Raw genomic sequence first — 27,582 nt, 5'->3', positions numbered from 1 at the left:
CTTAATAGCGTTGCAGGGTATTGTCTGTCTTGGAGTTGGGAAAGCCTTAAATCCCATTAGTTTGAAGGTGGTATTATGTTCCCTTCAGAAATGTGTGAAATTTGGAGAAATTCTCAGTGTCTGTAAGGGAGTTGTAGTTTTGGCAGCAAGCTGCGTATTTTGCCAGGAGCCAAATTTTAAGTTTTATTGTTTTTCTGGAAACACATCTGTGAAATAATGGAAACAGTGACAAAATGTGCTTAATATTTTAAAACAGTTTCTAAAATCATTTTGTTTACTTGTCTCCAAGTCAGATATTTGAATTAAAAAACAACAACAACTTTTAGAACACCCTGACATTGGGCTATGACATTATTAACACAAAGTTTAAAAAATATATTAGATATTAAATTTTATATATGTGTACTGGCTAATGACAGTATTTTACTTCTGAATTCATGGAAGAGGAAGTTAGATTTTAGTTGTTGATTAAGATCATTCTATTACAGTTAAAAATTGGGGGATTTACCCAGAATGTGGGCAAGTGGATTTCCTTGATAAACTTTATCTTACTTTTTTTTTTTTTTAAAGGAACAGTAGTTGACCTAGACCTTGAGTTAAACACAAAGACTACAGGGTGAGATGGTGGTGGGAGTTGTCTACTCTAGCAATCCAGAGAGTAATTCCTCCTCTGAAGAACTGCTCCAGTGGAGCTGTATACAGTGATTCTCCCCTAAGTTACAGAAATAGACGGACCTTAGATAGGCTCTCCCCTCACCCTGCCTGCCCACCCGTACCCTTCCCTCCTCCTCTGCCTCATTGTACTAGGAGACCTAGAGAAATTAAGTAACCGTCACAAGAGGCAGAACAGGGAGGGACAAGAACCCCCTATATCATTGGCATTCCATTTCTTCCCCTCTTCGTTAGCAGCACCCCCTGTTCAGGTAGACACCCATAGCCAAGTTAACACCATGTGTGAAGTAACCAGTTACCTCTTTTCTCACACTTTGCTCTTGGCTTTCCTTTATGCCTGTTACTCTTTCACATTCCTTGTTATCTCTGTGTAGCTCTCCACTTCATCTTTTTTTTTCCCTACTATTTCCATCTCTTTCTCCTTCCTCTGTTTCTGATCACATCTCTCCCATTGCTCTGTTCCCTTCCTTTCGCCCCTCCTTCTGTCTTAATTGGCTGGTATATAGAATAGCAATATTGTAATAATTGGAGTTTTTTTGTTACGTGTAACAGAAACTGGCTCTGACTTGCTTAAGCTCAAAACTTTAGACTGAATTTCCTTGTAGTTTAGTCAAAAGAGGGAAGTAGAGGGCTCCTGTAGCCTTCACTGTTTAATAAAAACTCTTTATTCATTTTAATGGGAAATAGCCTTTCCCTCTCCCCTTCTATCTGGTTCATTTGTTCATTCTGTCATTGAGCAAATAATTATTGAGCAGCTGTGCCAGATACTCTTCTAGGCTCTAAGGATATAGCAATGAACGAGAGAGGTAAAAATCCCTGTCCTCATAGAGCTTATATTCTGCTGGGGGAGACAAACAAAGAAATAAAAGGTCAGTGATAATGGCTTTGTGGTGGTGTGCTAATGTTTGGCTAGTTCAGATTGGAAGTTCAGAGAAGCTGAACTTTGTCTTTGAGGTGATAACAGTTAAGCTGATAAAGAGGAAGAACGTTCTAGGCAGAGGTAATAGCAAGTACAAAGGCTTTAAGGTGGGCATGAACTTGTGTATGACTGAGGAGCCAAGAGAAAGCCGATGTGGCTGGAGCACAGCGGGTGAAAAGGCTGACGCAGCGATGAAGCGTGGGGTCTCTGCCAGTGTTTGTGTGTGAGGGGAAGAGTTTGGATTTTATTCTCCATGACTTGGGAAGCTGTTAGAGAGTTGAAATGATCTGATTTGCACTTAAAAGGACTTTTAAAACTCATCTTTTAGAAACCTACTCAAAGCTGTCCATGATACCAGTTATCTGTGGGTTTCAAATTTCTCTTATGCTACTGTGCCACGATGGTCTGAGTATTTATGTGTCTGCCTTCCCTGTCATCTGCATTTTTATATCCCTAAAATATAGCTCAGTGTCTACAAGTAGACAGTGAAAGAAGAGGTGCATTTGTCACATGGTTGTCACGGGCATTGGCAAAGCCTATTGTGCCGTTGGAATTTCATTGAGAATGGAGACCTCCTTTCTTATATTAACTATCACTTAAAGCTAAGGGAATAATATTTGTAGTACTGTGATGTAATTCACGTACTGAGCCTTCCGACTTCTATAAGAATAACATTTCTAATATTGGTCGTCAACTATAATTATGTATCAGAAATACCTGTGGGCCTGACCTGTCATATCTGGCAAATCAGAATCTCAGGTGGGAGAAGCTAAGATATCTATATCTTAAACAGCTTTAAAGGTTTTTCTGAGGAATATTTGAAGTTGTGATCCCCTGGCTTGGAAGATCTGAAGTAACATACAAAGGATGCTCCCTGAGGTCAGGAATATATTTGCCTGTTCTTGCATATTATCCATGGTGCCTGGTACCAGTAACTGCTGTATGAAGAAATTAATTACCTGTGTGTAGAACTTTGGAGAATTCTCTGCTCATCTCCTTTTCCTTTCTTCTTCCTCTTCCTAATTTTCCTTACTATGAGTAAATCTGCAACGCAAGTCTTTTTTTTTTTTGCAGTGCAAGTCTTGATGCTGATGAAAAGATGGTGGTGAGAAATTGCTGGCCAGGGGTGAAGGGGGTGTTTTCTGGAAGTAGTGAGGTCTGTCTACCTGCAGTAGTGAGCTGGAATGAGAGGGAAATTTCCAGTAGCTGCAGGGAAGGTGGATGGACTTCTATATATTACATATTGGGTATGTATGCAATAGATAGATCTGTGGGTTGGAGTTAAATTATTTTTATTTAAGTTGAAGTTTCCTTCACTTGTTTCAGTTCTACTGTTGGGAAATTAGTAAACTAAAGTATTTAAGGAACGTGGTTACTTCTTAAAAAAAGTATATACATTTAAGAATGATAAACCATATTATGTTCTTGTAGGATACATTTGTCATGTGGCATCTATTTGAACAGTTTGGGATAATGCACAGTAAAATTGCCACTGAATCCTTTCTGCAAACACCTGCCTGATGGGCAAAGCTCTTGCTTCTCTGCTTTCTCTAAGCAACAACTCTTTGTAAATACTGGAAGAGAACAACCAGTTCCTCATTTGTGTTCATTGTTGGCTTTCTATTCTTGAGTCAATTCAAAGAACAGTAGCTTACAAGTTACTATGAGATTCTAGATCTGAGATTTAGTTCACATGCTGTGTGGCTTCTGTCTTAGAAGTTTTCAGATTGAAAAAGCATAAGGTGACTATATTCAAAAAGGAAAAAGCTTTTTTGTTTTTGGTCCCTCAGGTGCATGCTCTAGTTACGAACATGAATACAATGGATTGTCTGGTCTACCTCCTTCCTTCCTAGGAAATCTTAGGCAGCTGTAAGTTGCCTTAAGTCATGGGAAGCGAGCCACACTTTTGTCTTATGGAGCCTGGGTTGGGTTCCATACCTGGCAAGTTTGGCCATATTCCTCTTGTGTGTGTCCAGAAAGTTTTTGACCTTTCTCATTCGTTTTTCTTCCAATTATTTTGCTCTATTTACATTGAGAAAATCTTTTTCCTCTCATATTTTCCCTGCCTCCCATTGCCTCAGATTTGAAATTAGTCCTAATCATAATGCCAAATATTGAGGAAAGCTATGCATTTTGAAGTGGAATTAGATGTAATAAAGTACCAGTCAGACATTTGAAATAATTCAAGGTTCACTTTAGAGTCATTGTAAACATGTTCATTGATCTCATGTTTTTCTAACCTAGCCTTTCCTCAAGTACTAGCATTGAGAGAAAATAGTTTAAAAAGCAAACATACTTATTTAATTTAATTATTTTGTTTTAGTTTTTGAAATATGTTTTCTACTACATTTTATTTCAGATATCTGATTTCAATGATAATATGGAATATATCATCATTTTTGGACTAGGCTACAAGACTAACAACCATAAGATTTTATCTTTGGGAAACTATTTCCAGAAATCTAAATATTAGCTTTTGGAATAGAATTCAAATAAGCTTTTGGAATAGAATTCATTTGCAAGTTAAGGGCTTTCTGTAATTGGTCATAGGTATTAAGAGGATTTAAACACTGATTCTTGGTCTATTACAGTGGATCTGCCATCTGCATCTTCATAATAAATGAAGTTATGATTCTTGCCTTCAAAGCTTGATCGAATTCAGTTCTCGGTTTAAGGAACTACTCTTCTCACTTTTTTTTTTTTTACTTTTCTTTTTTAATTTGAAAGGTTTTATGAAATAAAGCTCATATTATACCCAGAATTAAACAGTGAATGTCAGTATGAGGAGTTTTTAATATGAAACCATTTCGTTTGAGAGTATGTATTATTCAAGTGGTATTCTGGAGTGAGTCTGTTTTTGTGCTTTATGCAGAGACTGCCTTCTGATGATGAATGATAGATGATATACAAGGTGTATCATTTATCTGTGTGTATTTATCTGTGTGTTATAACATAACAGCCCTGTACTCAGCTTATGTGAGACTAGGGACTCAGGTTTTCTTGGGACCAAATATTTTCTCCTTTTCCCCTTTAAAGGTGTCCCTTTAGACTTCTGTGTGCTGAGAATATTGGCTTAGTGTTTCCTTGGTTTGCTTAACAAGGGGCTGGACTAGTTCAATGAGATACAACCAGCTCAACAATATCTGTTTTGGGACATGATCTCTCCTCAGGCAGGAGAAGGCTGTGGTACTGAGACACTACTAGCAAGAGATGTATATTTGTCGTGGCTATAGCTGTCAGTTCTGGAAGGACATCTTTTCAGGCTGATTCTGACAGTTCTGTTTCCCGTCAAATTAGACGGAAAGATACACATGGCTGATGTTGTCTGCAATATTCCTAAATTACCCATCAAAGAGCTCCCAGTGGTTTAACTCTAATTACACCCATGAGAGTGATGGAGAGAGGATTTCTATTTTATACTAATTCTCACATAAATAAAGTCTGCTCCCTACTCACTGAATATCAAATCCCAAATTCAAATTCAAATGTGAAGCAACAACACATGAGAGTATTACAGAGCAGACATCACCTTACCAAAAAGCACAGTCATTTCTAGACCTTGTTCTGAAGAGGATGCCAGATGATTTTTAAGTATTTTTTGGGCAGAAATCAGTGATGGAGATAGAGACCTAATGTGAGGTTCTGCCTTTCTTCTATAATTAGTGTTGCCTCCATATTTTTTAAGCAGATGCATTGTCTAACACTCTGCAGGCCTTGTAATCTGTGGTTTATAATAGACTCAAAACTTGAAGAACAGGAAGAATGACTTTCTTTAACAACGTGTTCAAAGACTCAAGATGCATTCATTCTTGTTCTGTTTTAATTAGACCAGTAGAATAAACTTAAAATAGACTGAATAATGCAAGTTGTTTTAACTATACAGTTGCATTTCTGGTTTGTAATTAGTCTTACCTATCTAATTTGTGATTGTTTAACACTGAATATTTTTATTTCTGTAAGCAGTTAGAACAAAAGTAGAATCAGCTGTGCGTTTGGGAAATGTTTGCCTTTTTCCTATTTTAAAATTTTATTTTAAAGTTGAATGCAGATATTGTTTTCTCAGTCTCTGGTTATAATGGGAGGAAATGATAAAGAAGAAAAATGTTGCTAAAAATAAAAAATTAAGCATTTTATTTGTGCTTGTGTATGACAGTTAAGACTTAATGCTGTCTTCAGGAAAAAGCAGTTTATAAATTAAGTGCCCTGACACTTAAGAAGTCTGAGAACCAAGTCTTGGGAGGCAAGGAAGGAACTTTAAAAGTTTTGTTTCATCCCTTTGCAGTTTCTCACCTCATCATGTGTTTTTATAGATGTTCATTCCATGGACTTCTGTGGTTTATGTTTTGTAGATAACTGGTAATTGCTCTCCTCTCCTAAAAACAAACCCAACCTGGTAATCTTATTCTTTAGCTCGTGAGAAGTTCACATAAGGAAAAATGAGTACAACATCCACTCTCTTCTGGTTACTTTGTTAGAGAGAGATGTGGGCCACATCAGCGATCTTCTGATATTTTGACAATGGGTTGATAAAACAGGGACCAGTGCATTTATTTTGTGGTTGTTGATACTAAGGCACCAGGAGACTCAGGAGACCCTTTGAACAGGCAAAACTGAGAGTAGGATCGATATCTGCATGTTAAAATGAGAGGGTTGAACTAAATGAGGGTCTGTATGTTGCACCTTTGGTATATAGCAATCATGAGGGATGTTTACATCCTCATGTTCTGATGTTTGTATGTATAGGCAGGCTTTAGGGCTAAGGTGTCAGAAGTAATAGCAGTTGTGGATCCTGATTCACATGGATACAGGTGGTGAAAAGGAGAAGAAAAAAATATTTTGGGATCAAAGTTTATCTTTTTCCTGTGGTCTCTTGCTATAGAAGAGCCATGTGTCAGGTACAATTCTGAGCACTTTACATACATTATTAATTCACTTAATCTTCCCAACAAGCAGCCTAATGAGGCAATTACAGTATTATCCCCACTTCATAGGTAAGAATATGGAAGCACAGTAATACAGCTCATAAGTGAAGAGCATGGCAGTTTGGCTGTGGACTTGGGGTGTCTAACCACTCCACACTGTCACCTACTCTCTGGAGAGGTGATCAGTATTCTGTGACCCTGTCATGCTTGTTCTCACATAAAACGCTCTCTTTCTCTCCACTGTTTTATCCTGCAGCCGTTAAACACTTTTTGAGTGTGTGCTGTGTGCCAGGCACAGTGGTGAGTCTTGTAGATACAGAAGAGATAGAAATCCTGCTCTCAGAGATACAAGCCTAGCCAGGGAGATAGATTAAAATAACCACAGAAACATGTGATGACAAACAAGGGTAAGAGTTGGAAGGAGAAGGGCAGGGAGCTTTGAGAACATAAGGCAGGGGCCTGATCTCATCAAGTTGCCAAAGAAGGCTGCCCTGCCAAAGTGGCTTAGAGCTGTGGTGCCAGGAGGCCATCCAAATGCTACCGTGATGCAAGGAAGACTCAGGTGGAGTCTGGTCCCTTTGTGGACCATTCCCCAGCCCCCTTTAGAGCCCTTGCTCTCAATAGCTTTAAGTACATAATGACGTTGCAGACTTTTCCTTGTGCCCTTGTATGTGTGCAGGTTCCTATGCAGATTATAAGCATGAAGTAAATACATGCTGGTCTTTGGTGACTGTGTTCTGTTCCACTTCTTGCTTCCTGCCTTTTATCACGTTTTGGGAGTGGCCGAGTGTTGCTTCAGAACAGACACGGGGAAGTGGGAGAGGGAATGTCTGGGTCGGGTAGCCTGCCTTGGCTCTCGAAATACTTTCTGTAAGCTTATACAGATCATTTGATCTTGTGCCCCTATGTTTGAAATCAGTTTCTTTCTTACTTTCTCTTTTAGCACACCATTGAAGTATTGTCTCTAAGTACGTAGTGTGATGTTTTCATACAACTGGGATCAGAAAGTTAATTTCACTAGGTCCTCTGGGCATTACCACTAAAGTTGTAGCGACACATTTAAAAATTCTCATTCACTAATTATTAAATGAGCTGAATTAACCCTCTAGGGCAGGTGCACTCGTTGTATCTTACCAGGTTAATGTAGTCATTCACTAAACATATACATATTTACTGAGCATCTTCAAACGAGGCCTTGTAAGGCTTATAGAAGTATGGAGCACTTGGTTACTGCACTTAAGGAGCTTCCTACTTTAGCATAAAGGAAAATAATTGCAACAGAGTTGTGAGGGGCCCATCAGGAAGTGGACTGGAGGGCCTGTGGGAGCTAGACTGCCTGACTCCACTGCACCCTAGCTTTGTGACCTTGAGGCAACGGGTTCTCTGCATTTCACACGTAAAATGGAAATTGTGATTGTGAGGATTAATGAGCCAAATTATGTAAAGTGCTTAGAATAGTGCCTGGCACATAGTATATACTATATATCTTTTTTTTATTATTATTATCATCATTATCATGGTCACTATCACTCTTATGGTCAAGCCTAAAGGTAAGGGGAAGGGTTTCTGAACTAAAGGAGAAAGACATCGTGGAGGTGGTATTTCAGTTAGGTCTCAAATGAAATAGGAAGAATTTTAATAGGCAGAGAGGGTGTGGAGAGGATTCCAAGAAACCTCAGGTGCTAGAAAGTATCACCTATGATTAGGGAATGGTGAGGAGTCCAGGCTAGTGGATGAAGTTCTTTCAAGAAACAATGACAAATTCACCTGGAAAGGTGGATTAGGACCTTATCTTGGTGAAGAGTTGGCAATCTGGCCGGGCTTTTTGAGCAGGATTGAGTCTCTCAGAGCCCTGCTCTAGAATTCCTGGAGTAGGCAGGAAATGGGTCTTAGCATGTGATGATAGGGCTTGAAAAAAGGTGATGATGATAGTCATGAAAAAAAAGGTCAAGTGCATATCTGCTGGAGAACTAATGAAACTTAAAAATTCAGGGCCCCTCACATGCTCAGAATCCTACTGGTGGTTTTGTAAAATTTGAAAAGCTATTTGTATCGTTTGCTTCTTTCTCTAAATGGTATGTTTCAGACCCCCAAACCTGGTTCCACGCCATAATTGAAAGAGACTGTGGAGAAAGAATCAGTCTGTATATTGATTTGGTGAGGGTAGATAGAGTCAAGCAGAGAGGCCAGAGTTAAAGACGACTTGTGAGATTTTGTCTGGGTGATGGGGAGGGACCTGATAGGAAAGGGGGATGATGGGAGAAGCCAAGTAGGGAGCAGTGGTTTCAAACCGAGCGAGTGTTCTAGATTGGTTAGCTTCGCCAGGGAAAGAACATTTTCTTTTCTTTAAACCTCTGCCCATCCCTATCCTCAATTGCTGTCTCGCAAGTGTGATAATTTTAAGTTATATGGGGGCTGGAGAAAGGGGTCCAAAGATGACTGCTGATTAGTGGGCTAGAACCCAAAGCACATGTCTTAGGGACATCTTTGTAATGTCTACATTTAGTACTCTGTGTATGCTAAGCCTAGTTTTCTAAAACCTTTAAAGGAAGTCTCTCCTTTTTTGGTATATCTTTGGTGTAGATTCTTCTATGTTCAGCAAATTTTAGTGCTTCTAGACTATTTTCAAGTTATAACATCTGTTTTCTGGAAACTTCTATTTTGAAGAAATTTAATTGACTCAGAAGTGGTTGGTAATGCTGATTTCATAGCTATCATGTCAGTGTTCCTGTGGCAGTACCTGACTGGGAAAGGCTGTTCTCAGCCTGTGTTACCTCTTTCATAAACAAGTAAAATATTAAATAACAGGAAATCAAAAGCCAAAATTGAAGAATACTCTCTCAGATGGCCAAATAGAATCTTCAAGAGTATTTTTACTTTCTAGATCACAAAATATAAATATAATTGACATAGGGGCTCAGGCTTCATTTTTAAATATATTATGGGTGTGTGTTGGCTTTGCCATCAGGCTTTTTGTGGGAAATAATAACACCTAAAAACAAAGCTAAAAACATAGTAAGATCTGAGGCAAATGTCCCCAGGGAAAGACCATTAGCAAATTCATGACTCAGAGTCTGGTTTAGACTTCTATATTAAACCATGTGTTGTTTAAAGAATCATCCCTTGTGTATCAGAGAGATTAAATTATCTGAGTAGAGAAATACAGTTGAAAATTTCAAACTGCTTCTGAAATTCACATATATTATTTTTTGACAGGCTTTAAGAATTTAATGACCATAGGATTTAGTTTAAAGAAATGATTTAGAAGTATTTGCAGATCAATTCTAAGAGGATTTTATTTTATTTTTATTTTATATTATTTTATTTTTTTAAACATCTTTATTGGGGTATAATTGCTTTACAATGGTGTTAGTTTCTGCTTTATAACAATGTGAATCAGTTATACATATACATATGTTCCCATATCTCTTCCCTCTTGCGTCTCCCTCCCTCCCACCCTCCCTATCCCACCCCTCCAGGCGGTCACAAAGCACGGAGCCGATATCCCTGTGCCACGCGGCTGCTTCCCACTAGCTATCTACCTTACGTTTTTTAGTGTATATATGTCCATGACTCTCTCTCGCCCTGTCACAGCTCACCCTTCCCCCTCCCCATATCCTCAAGTCCGTTCTCCAGTAGGTCTGTGTCTTTATTCCTGTCTTACCCCTAGGTTCTGCATGACATTTTTTTTTTCTTCTTAAATTCCATATATATGTGTTAGCATACGGTATTTGTCTTTTTCTTTCTGACTTACTTCACTCTGTATGACAGACTCTAGGTCTATCCACCTCATTACAAATAGCTCAATTTCGTTTCTTTTTATGGCTGAGTAATATTCCATTGTATATATGTGCCACATCTTCTTTATCCATTCATCCGATGATGGGCACTTAGGTTGTTTCCATCTCCGGGCTATTGTAAATAGAGCTGCAGTGAACATTGTGGTACATGACTCTTTTTGAATTTTGGTTTTCTCAGGGTATAGTCCCAGTAGTGGGATTGCTGGGTCATCTGGTAGTTCTATTTGTAGTTTTTTAAGGAACCTCCATACTGTTCTCCACAGTGGCTGAACCAATTCACATTCCCACCAGCAGTGCAAGAGTGTTCCCTTTTCTCCACACCCTCTCCAGCATTTATTGTTTCTAGATTTTTTGATGATGGCCATTCTGACTGGTGTGAGATAATATCTCATTGTAGTCTTGATTTGCATTTCTCTAATGATTAATGATGTTGAGCATTCTTTCATGTGTTTGTTGGCAGTCTGTATATCTTCTTTGGAGAGATGTCTATTTAGGTCTTCTGCCCATTTTTGGATTGGGTTGTTTGTATTTTTGTAATTGAGCTGCATGAGCTGCTTGTAAATTTTGGAGATTAATCCTTTGCCAGTTGCTTCATTTGCAAATATTTTTCTCCCATTCTGAGGGTTGTCTTTTGGTCTTGTTTATGGTTTCCTTTGCTGTGCAAAAGCTTTGAAGTTTCATTAGGTCCCATTTGTTTATTTTTGTTTTTATGTCCATTACTCTAGGAGGTGGGTCAGAGAGGATCTTGCTATGATTTATGTCATAGAGTGTTCTGCCTATGTTTTCCTCTAAGAGTTTGATAGTTTCTGGCCTTACATTTAGGTCTTTAATCCATTTTGAGCTTATTTTTGTGTATGGTGTTAGGGAGTGATCTAATCTCATACTTTTACATGTACCTGTCCAGTTTTCCCAGCACCGCTTATTGAAGAGGCTGTCCTTTCTCCACTGTACATTCCTGCCACCTTTATCAAAGATAAGGTGTCCATATGTGCGTGGGTTTATCTCTGGGTTTTCTATCCTGTTCCATTGATCTATCTTTCTGTTTTTGTGCCAGTACCATACTGTCTTGATTACTGTAGCTTGTAGTATAGTCTGAAGCCAGGGAGCCTGATTCCTCCAGCTCCTTTTTTCGTTCTTAAGATTGCTTTGGCTATTCGGGGTTTTTTGTGTTTCCAAACAAATTGCGAAATTTTTTGTTCTAGTTCCGTGAAAAATGCCAGTGGTAGTTTGATAGGGATTGCATTGAATCTATAGATTGCTTTGGGTAGTAGAGTCATTTTCACAATGTTGATTCTTCTAATCCAAGCACATGGTATATCTCTCCATCTATTTGTATCATCTTTAATTTCTTTCATCAGTGTCTTATAATTTTCTGCATACAGGTCTTTTGTCTCCTTAGGTAGGTTTATTCCTACATATTTTATTCTATTTGTTGCAATGGTAAATGGGAGTGTTTTCTTGATTTCAATTTCAGATTTTTCATCATTAGTGTATAGGAATGCCAGAGATTTCTGTGCATTAATTTTGTATCCTGCTACTTTACCAAATTCATTGATTAGCTCTAGTAGTGTTCTGGTAGCATCTTTAGGATTCTCTATGTATAGGATCATGTCATCTGCAAACAGTGACAGCTTTACTTCTTCTTTTCCGATTTGGATTCCTTTTATTTCCTTTTCTTCTCTGATTGCTGTGGCTAAAACTTCCAAAACTATGTTAAATAAGAGTGGTGAGAGTGGGCAGCTTTGTCTTGTTCCTGATCTTAGTGGAAATGCTTTCAGTTTTTCACCATTGAGGATGATGTTGGCTGTGGGCTGGTCATATATGGCCTTTATTATGTTGAGGAAAGTTCCCTCTATGCCTACTTTCTGCAGGGTTTTTATCATACATGGGTGTTGAATTTTGTCAAAAGCTTTCTCTGCATCTATTGAGATGATCATATGGTTTTTCTCCTTCAAGTTGTTAATATGGTTTATCACATTGATAGATTTGCGTATATTGAAGAAACCTTGCATTCCTGGAATAAACCCCACTTGATCATGGTGTATGATCCTTTTAATGGCTGTTGGATTCTGTTTGCTAGTATTTTGTTGAGGATTTTTGCATCTGTGTTCATCAGTGATATTGGCCTGTAGTTTTCTTTCTTTGTGACATCCTTGTCTGGTTTTGGTATCAAGGTGATGGTGGCCTCGTAGAAGGAATTTGGGAGTGTTCCTCCGTCTGCTATATTTTGGAAGAGTTTGAGAAGGATAGGTGTTAGCTCTTCTCTAAATGTTTGATAGAATTCGCCTGTGAAGCCATCTGGTCCTGGGCTTTTGTTTGTTGGAAGATTTTTAATCACAGTTTCAATTTCAGTGCTTGTGATTGGTCTGTTCATATTTTCTATTTCTTCCTGATTCAGTCTTGGCAGGTTTTGCATTTCTAAGAATTTGTCCATTTCTTCCAGATTGTCCATTTTATTGGCATAGAGTTGCTTGTAGTAATCTCTCATGATCTTTTTTATTTCTGCACTGTCCATTGTTACTTCTCCTTTTTCATTTCTAATTCTATTGATTTGAGTCTTCTCCCTTTTTTTCTTGATGAGTCTGGCTAGTGGTGTATCTATTTTGTTTATCTTCTCAAAGAACCAGCTTTTAGTTGTATTGATCTTTGCTATTGTTTCCTTCATTTCTTTTTCATTTATTTCTGATCTGATTTTTATGATTTCTTTCCTTCTGCTAGCTTTGAGGTTTTTTTGTTCTTCTTTCTCTAATTGCTTGAGGTGCAAGGTTAGGTTGTTTATTCGAGATGTTTCCTGCTTCTTAAGGTGGGCTTGTATTGCTAAAAACTTCCCCCTTAGAACTGCTTTTGCTGCATCCCATTGGCTAAAAACTTCCCCCTTAGAACTGCTTTTGCTGCATCCCATAGGCTTTGCCATTTGTTTCTAGGTATTTTTTTATTTCCTCTTTGATTTCTTCAGTGATCACTTCATTATTAAGTAGTGTATTGTTTAGTCTCCATGTGTTTGTATTTTTTACAGATCTTTTCCTGTAATTGATATCTAGTCTCATGGCGTTGTGGTCAGAAAAGATACTTGATACAATTTCAATTTTCTTAAATTTACCAAGGCTTGATTTGTGACCCAAGATATGATCTATCCTGGAGAATGTTCCATGAGCACTTGAGAAAAATGTGTATTCTGTTGTTTTTGGATGGAGTGTCCTATAAATATCAATTAAGTCCATCTTGTTTAATGTATCATTTAAAGCTTGTGTTTCCTTATTTATTTTCATTTTGGATGATCTGTCCATTGGTGAAAGTGGGCTGTTAAAGTCCCCTACTATGAATGTGTTACTGTTGATTTCCCCTTTTATGGCTGTTAGTATTTGCCTTATGTATTGAGGTGCTCCTATGTTGGGTGCATAAATATTTACAATTGTTATATCTTCTTCTTGGATCGATCCCTTGATCATTATGTAGTGTCCTTCTTTGTCTCTTCTAATAGTCCTTATTTTAAAGTCTGTTTTGTCTGATATGAGAATTGCTACTCCAGCTTTCTTTTGCTTTCCATTTGCATGGAATATCTTTTTCCATCCCCTTACTTTCAGTCTGTATGTGTCTCTAGGTCTGAAGTGGGTCTCTTGTAGACAGCATATATAAGGGTATTGTTTTTGTATCCATTCAGCCAATCTGTGTCTTTTGGTGGGAGCATTTAGTCCATTTACATTTAAGGTAATTATTGATATGTATGTTCCTATTCCCATTTTCTAAATTGTTTTGGGTTCATTGTTGTAGGTCTTTTCCTTCTCTTGTGTTTCTTGTGTAGAGAAGTTCCTTTAGCATTTGTTTTAAAGCTAGTTTGGTGGTGCTGAACTCTCTCAGCTTTTGCTTGTCTGTAAAGGTTTTAATTTCTCCATCAAATCTGAATGAGATCCTTGCTGGGTAGAGTAGTCTTGGCTGCAGGTTTTTCTCCTTCATCACTTTCAGTATGTCTTGCCACTCCCTTCTGGCTTGTAGGGTTTCTGCTGGAAGATCAGCTGTTAACCTTATGGGGATTCCCTTGTGTGTTATTTGTTGTTTTTCCCTTGCTGCTTTTAATATGCTTTCTTTGTATTTAATTTTTGACAGTTTGATTAATATGTGTCTTGGTGTATTTCTCCTTGGATTTATCCTGTATGGGACTCTCTGTGCTTCCTGGACTTGATTAACTATTTCCTTTCCCATATTAGGGAAGTTTTCAACTATAATCTCTTCAAATATTTTCTCAGTCCCTTTCTTTTTCTCTTCTTCTTCTGGAACCCCTATAATTCGAATGTTGGTGTGTTTAATGTTGTCCCAGAGGTCTCTGAGACTGTCCTCAGTTCTTTTCATTCTTTTCTCTTTATTCTGCTCTGCAGTAGTTATTTCCACTATTTTATCTTCCAGGTCACTTATCCGTTCTTCTGCCTCAGTTATTCTGCTATTGATCCCATCTAGAGTACTTTTAATTTCATTTATTGTGTTGTTCATCATTGCTTGTTTCATCTTTATTTCTTCTAGGTCCTTGTTAACTGTTTCTTGCATTTTGTCCATTCTATTTCCAAGATTTTAGATCATCCTTACTATCATTATTCTGAATTCTTTTTCAGGTAGACTGCCTATTTCATCTTCATTTGTTAGGCCTGGTGCATTTTTATCTTGCTTCTTTATCTGCTGTGTGTTTTTCTGTCTTCTCATTTTGCTTATCTTACTGTGTTTGGGGTCTCCTTTTTGCAGGCTGCAGGTTCGTAGTTCCCGGTTTTTGATGTCTGTCCACAGTGGCTAAGGTTGGTTCAGTGGGTTGTGTAGGCTTCCTGGTGGAGGGGACTAGTGCCTGTGTTGTGGTGGATGAGGCTGGATCTTGTCTCTCTAGTGGGCAGGTCCACGTCTGGTGGTGTGTTTTGGGGTGTCCGTGGCCTTATTATGATTTTCGGCAGCCTCTCTGCTAATGGGTGGGGTTGTGTTCCTGTTTTGCTAGTTGTTTGGCATAGGTTGTCCAGCACTATAGCTTGCTGGCCGCTGAGTGAAGCTGGGTGCTGGTGTTAAGATGGAGGTCTTTGGGAGATTTTTGCCGTTTGATATTATGTGGAGCTGGGAGGTCTCTTGTTGACCAGTGTCCTGAAGTTGGCTCTCCCACTTCAGAGGCAGAGCCCTGACTCCTGGCTGGAGCACCAAGAGCCTTTCATCCCCATGGCTCAGAATAAAAGGGAGAAAAAGTAGAGAGAATTAGTAGAAGTATGAAGAAAGAAAGAAAGAAAGGAAGGAAGGAAGGAAGGAAGGAAGGAAGGAAAAAAGACAGAAAGAAAAAAAAAAGACAGAAAGAGAGAAGATACAGTAAAATAAAGTATAATAAAGTTATTGAATTAAAAAGTAATTATTTAGAAAAAAAAAAAGGGATGGATAGAACCTTAGGACAAATGTTGGAAGCAAAGCTATACAGACAAAATCTTACACAGAAGCATACACATACACCCTCACAAAGAGAGGGAAAGGGAAAAAAATCATAAATCTTGCTCTCAGAGACCACCTCCTCAATTTGGGATGATTCGTTGTCTAAAGGAGGGAAGGAAAGAAAGAAAGAAAGAAGGAAAGAAAGAAAGAAAGAAAGAAAGAAAGAAAGAAAGAAAGGTATAATAAAATTATTAAAATTAATTATTAAGAAAAAAAGTTAAAAAAAAAACCCATGAACGGATAGAACCCTAGGACAAATGGTGGAAGCAAAGCTATACAGACAAGATCTCACACAGAAGCATACACATACACATTCACAAAAAGAGGAAAAGGGGAAAAAATCATAGATCTTGCTGTCGAAGCCCACCTCCTCAATTTGGGATGACTCGTTGTCTATTCATGTAATCCACAGATGCAGGGTATATCAAGTTGATTGTGGAGCTTTAATCCGCTGTTTCTGAAACTGCTGGGAGAGATTTCCCTTTCTCTTCTTTGTTCTCACAGCTCCCAGGGGCTCAGCTTTGGATTTGGCCCTGCCTCTGCGTGTAGGTCGCTGGAGGGCGTCTGTTCTTCGCTCAGACAGGACGGGGTTAAAGGAGCCGCTGATTCGGGGGCTCTGGCGCACTCAGGCCGGGGGGAGGGAGGGGCACTGCGTGCGGGGCGGGCCTGCGGCGGCAGAGGCCGGCGTGACGTTGCACCAGCGTGAGGCCCGCCGCGCGTTCTCCCGGGGAAGTTGTCCCTGGATCCCGGGAACCTTGCAGGGGCAGGCTGCACAGGCTCTGTTGAAGAGGCGTATGGATAGTGACCTGTGCTCGCACACAGGCCCCTTGGTGGCGGCAGCAGCAGCCTTAGCGTCTCCCGCCCGTCCCTGGGGTTCGTGCTTTTAGCCGCGGCTCGCGCCCGTCTCTCCTAAGAGGATTTTAATTTATCAGGTTGGTCTGCTGTTCTGTAAAATTGGTCCAAACTTTATATTTGTTACATTGTTTCTCAACGTGTGGTGTGCACAAACATTTTATTTTATTTTACTTTTTTCTTCCACATTTATTGAGATACAATTGACATACAACATTTTATAAGTTTATTGCCATACAGCATTTTATAAGTTTAACGTAACAATGATTTGAGTCACATACATCATGAAATATTATCACTATAAGTTTAGTGAACATCCATCATCTCAGATACAAAATTAAAGAAACAGAATTTTTTTTTTTTTTTTTTTTTTTTTTTTTTGCGGTACGCGGGCCTCTCACTGTTGTGGCCTCTCCCGTTGCGGAGCACAGGCTCCGGACGCACAGGCTCAGCGGCCATGGCTCACGGGCCCAGCCGCTCCGCGGCATGTGGGATCTTCCCGAACCGGGGCACAAACCCGTGTCCCCTGCAACGGCAGGCGGACTCTCAACCACTGCGCCACCAGGGAAGCCTGAAACAATTTTTTTATGATGAGAATTCTCAGGATTTACACTCTTAACAGCTTTCATATATAACATACAACAGTGCTAATTATATTTATCATGTTGTACATTACATCCCTAGTACTTATTTATCTTATAACTGGAAGTTTTTACCTTTTGACCACCTTCATTCAATTCCCCCTCCTGTGAGCCCCTATGTCTGGTAACCACAAATCTGATCTCTCTTTCTATGAGTTTATTTGTTTGTTTTTGAGGTATAATACTTACAATACTATGTTAGTTCCTGTTACACAACATAGTGATTTGGTATTTTCTGTACATTTCAAAATTATCAACATGGTAATAGTCCAGTTGTGATATGTCACCATTCAAGATACTGTATAGTTATTGACTATATTCCCCACATGGTGCATTTCATACCCATGACTTATTTATTTTGCATCTGGAAGTTTGTACCTCTTCATCTCCCTTATCTATTTCTTTCCTCCCCTCACCTCCCTCACCTCTGGCAACCATTCTGTTTTATGTTTGTTCATTTGTTTTTTAGATTTCACATATACGTAAAATCATACAGTATTTGTCTTTCTCTGTCTATTTCACTTAGCATAATACTCTCTAGGTCCGTCCATGTTGTTGCAAATGGCAAGATTTCATTCTTTTTCATGGCTCAGTAATATTCCATTGTGTGTTACATCTTCTTTATCTATTCATCTATTGATGGGCACTTGGGTTGCTTGCATATCTTGGCTGTTTTTGTAAATAATGCAACAAATGTGGGGGGCATATATCTTTTCAAATTAGTGTTTTTGTTTTCTTTGAATAAATACCCAGGGGTGGAATTTCTGGATCCTATGGTAGTTTTATTTTTAATTTTTTGAGGAGTCTCCCTACTTTTTTCCATAGCAGCTGTACCAATTTACATTCCCAGTGCAGTGCAGAAGGGTTTTGTTTTCTTCATTTGCTGTTCGTTGTCTTTTTTGATAATAGCCATTCTGACAGGTGTGAGGTGATATCTCATTGGGGTTTTGATTTGCATTTCCCTGTTGGTTAGTGATGTTGGGCATCTTTTCATGTGGCTGTTGGTCATCTGTATGTCTTCTTTGGAAAAGAGTCTATTCAGATCCTCTGCCCATCTTTTAATTGGGTTGTTTATTATTTTTATATTTTTATTTTTTTGTGGTATGCGGGCCTCTCACTGTTGTGGCCTCTCCCGTTGCGGAGCACAGGCTCTGGACGTGCAGGCTCAGTGGCCATGGCTCATGGGCCCAGCCGCTCCGTGGCATGTGGGATCTTCCCAGACCGGGGCACGAACCCGTGTCCCCTGCATCGGCAGGCGGACTCTCAACCACTGCGCCACCAGGGAAGCCTGGGTTGTTTATTTTTTTGATGTTGAGTTGTATGAGTTCTTTGTATATTTTGGATATTAACCCCTCATCAGATATATCATTTACAAATATCTTCTCCCATTCGGTAGGTGTTCTTTTTGTTTTCCTGATAGTTTCCTTCACTGTGCATAGCTTCTTAGTTTGATATAGTCCCCTTTATTTTTGCTTTTGTTTCTCTTGCCTGAAAAGACATATCCAGAAAAATATTGAGATTGTTGTCAAAGAGAGTACTATGTTTTCTTCCAGAAGTTTTATGGTTTCAAGTTTTATATTTAAATCTTTAATCCATTTTGAATTTATTTTTGTGCATAATGTGAGAGAGTAGTCCAGTTTGATACTTATGCATGTAGCTGTCCAGTTTTTCCAATATCATTTATTGAAGAGCCTGTCTTTCCCACATTGTATATTCTTACCTCCTTTGTTGTAGATTGATTGCCCAATGGCATTTTTCACAGAACTAGAATAATGCTTAACTGTGTATGGAAACACAAAGACTTCGAATAACCAAAACAATCTTGAGAAAGAAGAGCTAGAGGTATCATGCTCCCTGATTTCAAACTGTACTACAAAGCTACAGTCATCAAAGCAGTATGGTACTGGCACAAAAACAGACACATAGATCAACAGAATAGAATAGAGAGCCCAGATATGAACCCACACTTGTATGTGCAATTAATCTTCACAAACATTTTACAGTTTTAAGAGTTATGTATTTTAAAATTCATTTATGTGTAGACTCTGTGGCAAGTGATACTGGCTTTCCATTTATAGCAATGATATAAACCACTTTAGAATACATTGATTTAGGTTAAAAGGGTATGTCTTTAAAGAGAAATGGTAATACGTGGTGCTACGTGTGGTGGCAGAAGTTGAGAAAGTTGATGCATGATTAATTGAAGTTTGGGAAATGTTGGCTTATTTGTAAATAATATGTTATACTAGCTTGTAGTACTGTAATTTTAATTAATTGTTAAATAAAAACCTCATAGTCATTTTAATTGTTTGACTCTTACTTAGTTAAAAGTAAGAACATATATGTCAAATGCTGTTCTATTGAGAAGGTTTATAGGACTTCCTGGCAAAGAGTAGGGCAATTTTATAAAAGTCATACATATACTCACTAATTTCAAGGATAAATTGGCATGGCAAACCAAGCACTATGCAAAGGGCTTTTGTTAAATTTTATCAATCAAAAGTTGGGGAAGATTCTTTTGGTTTGGGTTCATATATGCTAATATTTAGTGAGAAGAGTAGACAGCATATTATTTTTTCCCTGAGAAGCAGAAAAGGAAAACCAGGATATTTAGAAGATGCTTTGAAGTTAATTTTATCCAGAAAGTATTTTTAGAAATATTAGAATATCTGGGAACAGATCTTTGAGTAATAGTTAAATATAGATTTTATTTTTATTTAACATTTCATAACTGATTTAGTTACTCCACATTTAAAAAACAGATTAATACACCTTACTACAAAATACAAGAAATGTGGAGATAGTAGAAAATATAAGTAGAAATTCCTTCTTCTTCTACTAATATTCCCCCAGCCTATTCCTTAGGCACAACTACTGTTAACAGTTTGAAGTCACCTAATTTTATTTTATTTATTTATATTTTTGACTGTGCCATGCGGTTTGTGGGATCTTAGTTCCCCGACCAGGGATTGAACACGGGCCACAGGGAACCCATGGCTGCCAGGGAATTCCCCTGAAGTCACCTATATTTTTTTTATAAATTTATTCTTTAAAATTTTTGGCTGTGTTGGTCTTCGTTGCTGCGCACGGGCTTTCTCTAGTTGTGGCGAGCGGGGGCTACTCTTTGTTGCTTATTGCGGTGGCTTCTTTTGTTGTGGAGCATGGGCTGTAGGTGTGTGGGCTTTGGTAGTTGTGGCACGCAGCTCAGTAGTTGTGGCTCTAGAGCGCAGGCTCAGTAGTTGTGGCGCACAGGCTTATTTGCTCCGTGGCATGTGGGATCTTCCCAGACCAGGGATAGAACCCGTGTCCCCTGCGTTGGCAGGCGGATTCTTAACCACTGTGCCACCAGGGACGCCCTGAAGTCACCTAATTTTTTTTTTTTTTTTGCGGTACGCAGGCCTCTCACTGTTGTGGCCTCTCCCGTTGCGGAGCACAGGCTCCGGACGCGCAGGCTCAGCGGCCATGGCTCACGGGCCCAGCCGCTCCGCGGCATGTGGGATCTTCCCGGACCGGGGCACGAACCCGTGTCCCTTGCATCGGCAGGAGGACTCTCAACCACTGTGCCACCAGGGAAGCCCTGAAGTCACTTAATTTTAAAAGTCAAGTGTAATGGCATTTAGAAATTGGAAGAGTAGGAATCTTTTTGTTGTTGTTGTTCCAGATTCTGCTTCCATTACCTGCGTCTATATTTTGAAGCAGATATGATGTATGGAATTACTGTGGGCTTTGGAGTCAGATCTGTGTTCGAATTCATACTGCATCACAGAGCAGCAATGCGAGTTTGGGAAGTTCCTTACCTTTCTGAGTGGGAAGTTCCTTACCTCTCTGAGCTTTAGGTTCCTCAACAGCAAAGGCTTAATGTTGTTTTATTTCCAGCCTCTGATCTGGCCTAGTCTGTCTCTCTGTCTCTTTTTAATAGGAAACATATCTAAGAAGACCTGGCATAAGAATCCATGACATTTTTTCTCCTGGAGAAATGGAATTTGGTATTTTAATGACCACAATGTGCATGCATTCAGTAATACACTCCTTTATTAGAACATTTCACCACCCTCCCAAGTACCTATCATCAGGTTGTAAAAGGACATTGTATTTACCTGCCCCTGGAATCTTCCTGGAATTTAGATGGCCTCTGTTGGGTTTCACTTTGCACTTATTAATAATTTAACATTGGGATAAAAATAAAAAACAAAGACTCTCATCTTACAGTGTGAGAACATGGGTCATGTGTGCTAAGTCATGCAGGTAAGATGAGTAGCAAAACTCAGTGGAGTATCCGGTCTAAAGAGGTCTTTCATGTGGGCTGTTGTGTCCCTCCTGTAGAATGATTGCCTTAGAATTAAAGAGAATTAATGTAATTGCTCCTGAAGAGGGAAATGTATTTTTGCTTTTCAAAGGTGGTTGTATAAGCTTTAATTATCTAATCCAAACACGGGAGCTTTCTACAAGCAGCTTTCCCTTTTAGCAGGCATAGTCAGCTTGCAAATACTGCTGCATCTTTAGGTTTGAAAAATCACTGCATCATAACCAACTCTGTTGAGTATATTATATAACCTACTCGTTAGGGAACAACAAAGTCCTGTTTTAATATTGGTTACTGAAAATGGTCTTTAAAGCTAGGGTTGGTTTAGGTGGATTTTTGTAATTATTTGAGCTGCAGCTTGAGATATGGTTCTCCGTTGGTGGAATCTGTGTCTCATGTCTCGATCATTGTTTTACTGTGGTTTCATTTTCTGTGCTGTTTTTGTTTCATATTCAATTTGCTTTGTTTGGTGTGTGCTTTATCAGACCTTCTTGTTTACTTGTCACAGGAATATGGAGCTTTCTTAATAAAGTTAGAAGTATCTTTTTATGTATTTATTTTAGCTTTCTTTCTTTAGAGAATTGAAGTGTTTTCTAGTCCTGAAATTATTAATAATTAAGTATAGGTAATATATTGCTAGTGGAACAGCGTAAAGCTCAAAGAAACTTTGTAAGTAGAGAAGAAAACCCTACTTTTTAAGAACTGGGACTCTGTCATTCTTGTTGAAATGCATAGGTTTTTTTTTTTTTTTGCGGTACGCGGGCCTCTCACTGTTGTGGCCTCTCCCGTTGCGGGGCACAGGCTCCGGACGCGCAGGCCCAGAGGCCATGGCTCACGGGCCTAGCCGCTCTGCGGCATGTGGGATCTTACCGGACTGGGGCACGAACCCGTGTCCCCTGCATCGGCAGGTGGACTCTCAACCACTGCGCCACCAGGGAAGCCCCATAGGGTTTCTTTTTTTTTCTTTTTGATATCTGTATATCCATAGGAATAACTGATATTTATGGAAAACCATTTTAGTCTACAGTGCCTAGTCAGCCATTTCAAAAATTATTCCTCTCTTGTCTTTACAAGCTTCTAAATATATATATGCATATATGTATATATACATATACATTATATGTATTTATTTATATAAATATATAAAAAATTATATGTAATATTACTATATGTACTAATGCATAGGGTTTTGATGTTGGAACATATTAAGGAAATAATGTCATTCTTTCTAGGTAGAGAGGATTTTAGGGATGAAAGTTGATTCAAACTATAGAGGAAAATGATCAGTGCTCCTGTCTGAGAATTAAAATATTAAATTGCTCTTAGAATAAAACCAACCTCTCCTCATGGTTTGCAGTGCTCTTCACAATCTGAACACTACCTGGCTTTCCCTTCGCCCACTGCTCTAGTCACACTCATCTCCTCTGTCCAACTCACCAAGCTCTTCCCCCCTCAAGGACCCTGGCCCTTGTTGTTCCTCCTTTCCCTTAGCTGTTCCCATGGCTCTCCTCCTGAATGTCTCCAAGAGACCCCTCCCTGACCACGTCAAGGTATTAAGTAAGTCTACTCTCTTTCCAATACTCTGCTTATTTCCTTTTCAGCACTTATCTCAGACTGTATTTCTTTTTGTTAATTACTTTGTTTTGCCCCACAAATGTAAATTCTATTAAGAGAGGTGCCAGTACCTGATAAAGTGCCTAGCAGCTAGTATATAGTCAATAAGTTGATTAAATGGAAGTTATTTACTGGTTTTAAGAGCTCTTTTTTGTTTGTTTCTTTATTTATGATTAGTTTATCATGCTGGACTGGAGGGATTTAAGTATCCTTGACATCAAGAGCCAAACCAATATGCTTTCCAGTGCTCTTACCTGCATGCATTTCCCCCCATTTCATTGTGATTTTATTGATTGTTTGGAGAGCAACATGCGCTTTCCTCAGAGGAGACAGAGAACTCTGTAGATCTCCCAAGGGTATTGTGCCCTGAGATGTCTTTCAGAATTCACCAGGAACTAAATTACCTCGCAGCAGATCTTCTACGAAGGACAGGGAAGTCTGTATTGGTCTTTGGTGAACACACAGTTCAATAATGGAGGTACAATTATTCTGGTCCCAAAAGGGAAAACCTTGCCATTGTATCTGTTCAATGTGCCTTGTGAACAGCCCTGGATGGCCCCTTTATGGATTTGCCCTGTGTCTTTAAGCTCTTACTCATCCTTAAGCCAAAGGCTGTTGTTCCGCTTCAAGCTGAAAAGGAAATTTTGGCAGCTTGCTTGCTGTCTAAAGATCAACATTATCACCATGACAGTTGTCACTTTCAAAGTGGAAGAAGGGAAATGCAAATTTGGTGAGTAATTAAGTTAGTTTTGTGTCATTCTTTGGTGGTGTTCTAAATGTTGCTATTTATTTGTCTTAGGTAATCTATTTAAAGAAGACACCAGAAGAAGCCTACAGAGCACTCCTATCTGGCTCAAATCCCCCCTATCTTCCATTCAGGTATAACTGCTTGTGAGACTTGAGCTATGGCAACTTTGCTAGACAGCTCGCTACTTTAGAATTGGAGAATTGTGTTTTTTAATTGTATGAAGAGTGTGACCATGATATTACATGGAATGAAATGAGACAGTAGTTTTTATTATTTTGTTTTTGTAGAGACCCCCTCCCCCGTCTAGTAAGAATAAAATAGCTTTCCCTTTTTAGGAATTAATTTTTTTCCTTGAATTCTTTCTATACCTTGACAGTTTAAGCACAAACAGTGCCTGATTTATGACCTAATAACCATGTCAAGATTTGTTAGATTTCAGTCATCTGCATCACTGATTCATCCATTCATTCTTTCATTTTGTGAGCATTGATCGAGCTCTGACCAAATGTCAGGGGCTGGGAATATACAATAAGAGCCTCAAAGCACCTTCCCAGAAGTACATATTTAGTGGGGACCCTAATCACCTGTTTAGCAGACAAATCTAACTTCCATCCTGAGGAAGACTGTCTCTCATTACAGTGCTGGAAAAGAATGTTTTGTAAGTGACACCTGAAGAAGATATTTTAAAAATTTCATGTAAACTTGAGCTTATTTAAAGAGTAGAAGGAAATGTACTCCTTCTACTTCAGAAGAACTTCCATAACAGTCATCTCTGAAATGTACTACTTCTACTTCACAAGAACTTCCACAACAGTCATCAACAGAATTGTGAATGATTCTAATATTTTTGCCTTTTTGTTTATTTGTGTGTCCAAATCTACAAGCACATGGATTGCTTCTTATTGTTACTAATATCAAAATTACCAACAATAATGAAAGAAAGGAACAGGAAAGAATGAGGAGGCCTCTTTGTCTTCATTACTCTCCTGTAAACTCACAGAGGGCAGGTCCCAGTGCCTGACACTTAAAAGTGCTTTTTGTAAATATTTATTTTAATGAATAAGTTAAGACTAAATCCCCTAAGATCCAAAGGATTCCCACGTCTGTTTCTCAGACCACAAGAGGGAGAGTTATTAGGGACAGGGTGGGTGTCCGGTGAGGAGGATATAGGGACAACAACAGCTAGTATGCTTGATCTTCTCAGTGAAAGCAAGGGGTAAAGTACTGGAGTTGGGACAGTGAGAGGAAAATATCCTCAAGCAACCTAGAGGATGAGCTAATTAGCCATTGAAGGACAGATAAAAGGTTACAGATTATGTAGAAGAGAGTTTTAATGGTGAGGACAGAGCTTTTTTTCTCCCACTTCTAATGGCTTCTATAATTTGAAAGCTCTTTGTACAATTCTATTTTTTAGAAAAGGGTAATTGTTTTAGTTAATTTGGGCTGTTGTAACAAAGTACCATAGACTGGGTGGGTTGTAAACAACAGAAATGTGTTTCTCACAGTTCTGCAGACTGATGAGGTGCCAGCATGGTCAAGTTCTGGTGAGGGCTCTCTTCAGGGCTGTAGACTGCTTATTTCTCGCTGTGTCCTCACATAGTGGAAAGAGGGCAGAAAAACGCTCTGGGGTGCCTCTTATAAGGGTACTAATCGCATTCATGAGGGCTCTACCCTCATGACCTAACTACTTCCCAAGGTCCCACCTCCTAATACCATCCCATTGGGGATTAGACTTTCAACATATGACTTTGGGGGGGGGACACAAACTTCCGTTTCATTGCAGTAATGATAATATTAATCACTTTCTAAATTTTAAGCAAAGTGGTTAAGAGTACATGATTTGGAGGCAGAGACACTGCCTGGGTTCGAAGGTTCATTCTGCTCTTTTCTATATGTAATAAGTAAGTATATGTAACTTGGGCAAATTACTTATCCTCTCTGAGCTTCAGCTTCCTTTTCTGTACAATGGCTTCAGAGCTATCCTGAGGATTAAATGAGGTAATACATATATCACCGTGCCTGGTGCAGTACCTGGTTTTTGTTTTTCTTGTTGTTGTTAGTACTATTACTATTATTCATAAGAAATAAGGATTATCCACAAGGATATAAATATGAATAGGAAGTATTTCTAATGATCACACATTCTAGTAGGGGCAGGTAGCTCTATAGGCACATAATTAATGGTTAAAAAGTTGGGTTTTATAAAAATAGAAGAAAAGATTCTGACAGAAATACGAGAAAGTATCAGACTCATTTAAACTAAACTTTTAAAGGGTTTCACAGGTAGAGGAGGAAAAGTTAGGCATCTGTGTACCCTACTGGAAAGCCCTGGAAGGGATTGTGTCTGAGGCAACTTCCAACATCCTCTGTGGTAGGAGCCATAGGGTCCGTGGTGAGAGAGGGGCCAGCAACTGTGAAGGGATCATAGGTGTACTTTTCCTTGAGACAGTGAGGACTCATTAAATTTGTTTTTTAAATCAGAAAAATGTTTACAATTTTTTGTTGTTATTTTGAAAACAACACATGCACCGGGGGATTGTAATGCTGTAACATTTGTAAAATTGTAATTCCAGTCAATAGGCCCAGTGGACATTGTGGCTATTCAGACATTTTAAGTGGAAAATATATATTAATTTTTATGCTTGTGATAGTATCCACTCAGAAGTCATGGGAGATGTATTTGTTTCACAAGCCAGGTGAGCCTTGCTAACCTTAATTGTGAATTTAGATGAAGATACTGGAGAAGGAGAAGGAAAGAATGAATTCTTCCTTTAATCATAATTATATTTTAGCTTATATGTGATAGGTAATTAATTTGTTTCCTGAGAACTAGAATCTTTGAATAATTGATAAGATTGGAATGGAAGAAAAGATATAAAAGATTATTACTACTTAACATAGAATTAAATCATGATTGTTATAATTGTAGCTTATTTATCCAAACTGTTTTTATTTAAATATTTGAAAATATAAATACATTAACATGGTTCAAATATTTTAAAATATATATAGTTTATAGTGAAAACTCTCTCTCCCACCCTTGATTCTTATCTGTCCAGTCCTTTCCAAATAACTTCTGGTATTAGTTTATTCTATATCCTTTTAGAGTTTCTTCATGCATATATAAGCAAATAAAGATGTACAGTCTTATTTTCCCCATTTTATCACAAAATGTAACATACTGTATGTACTATTCTGCATCTTGATTTTTTTTTCACTTAACTCATCTTGGATATATCTTTTCACATCATAAATAGAGAGCTTCCTTCCTCATTCTGTCTTACTGCTGTATAATGTACAAGAATGCATTTAATTGGTCTCTGACAGGTAGACATTTAGGTCATTTCCTATCTTTTTAACTGTAGCTTTTTAAGTCACATGGTCTCAAATGTATTTTAGAAGAAAGAAATTGAGACAATACTCTGGAGAATATTGTAGTGTTGTTAGACATAGAGAATTTTAGTTATTTGTTTACCTGAAAAAAAGAATGCTTAACACAGACGTCAGGCATTTTTTCCCCTTAGTTTAGGCACCTATTTCCAACTAAAAGTTTGACCTTGAGTATAACTAAGCTGTATTTCTCTGATAATGTGACACCAAGAGTTGGTGTACAACTTAATGTATTTACATTAAGTTGCATTTCTAAATCCAGACTCTTCATAAATC

General features: G+C 38.5%; 1 protein-coding gene across 4 annotated transcripts in view; it reads left to right on the top strand.

The window, feature by feature from the left end:
• CDC14A (cell division cycle 14A) overlaps positions 1 to 27,582 on the top strand; it is a gene marked incomplete at both ends in the record, with an annotated part of 163,767 nt that overhangs the window by 44,444 nt on the left and 91,741 nt on the right. For all 4 annotated transcript variants that reach the window (XM_082669730.1, XM_082669729.1, XM_082669728.1 and 1 more), the window contains one exon: positions 23,968 to 24,047. In XM_082669730.1, the coding sequence (XP_082525856.1) occupies positions 23,968 to 24,047 (80 nt within the window). The remainder of the gene's footprint in view (positions 1 to 23,967; positions 24,048 to 27,582) is intronic.

Source organism: Grampus griseus (assembly GCF_964374135.1).
Source record: "Grampus griseus genome assembly, chromosome: 1".
NCBI classification, from domain to species: Eukaryota; Metazoa; Chordata; class Mammalia; order Artiodactyla; family Delphinidae; genus Grampus; species Grampus griseus.
This window is presented reverse-complemented; position numbering and strand designations above follow the sequence as displayed.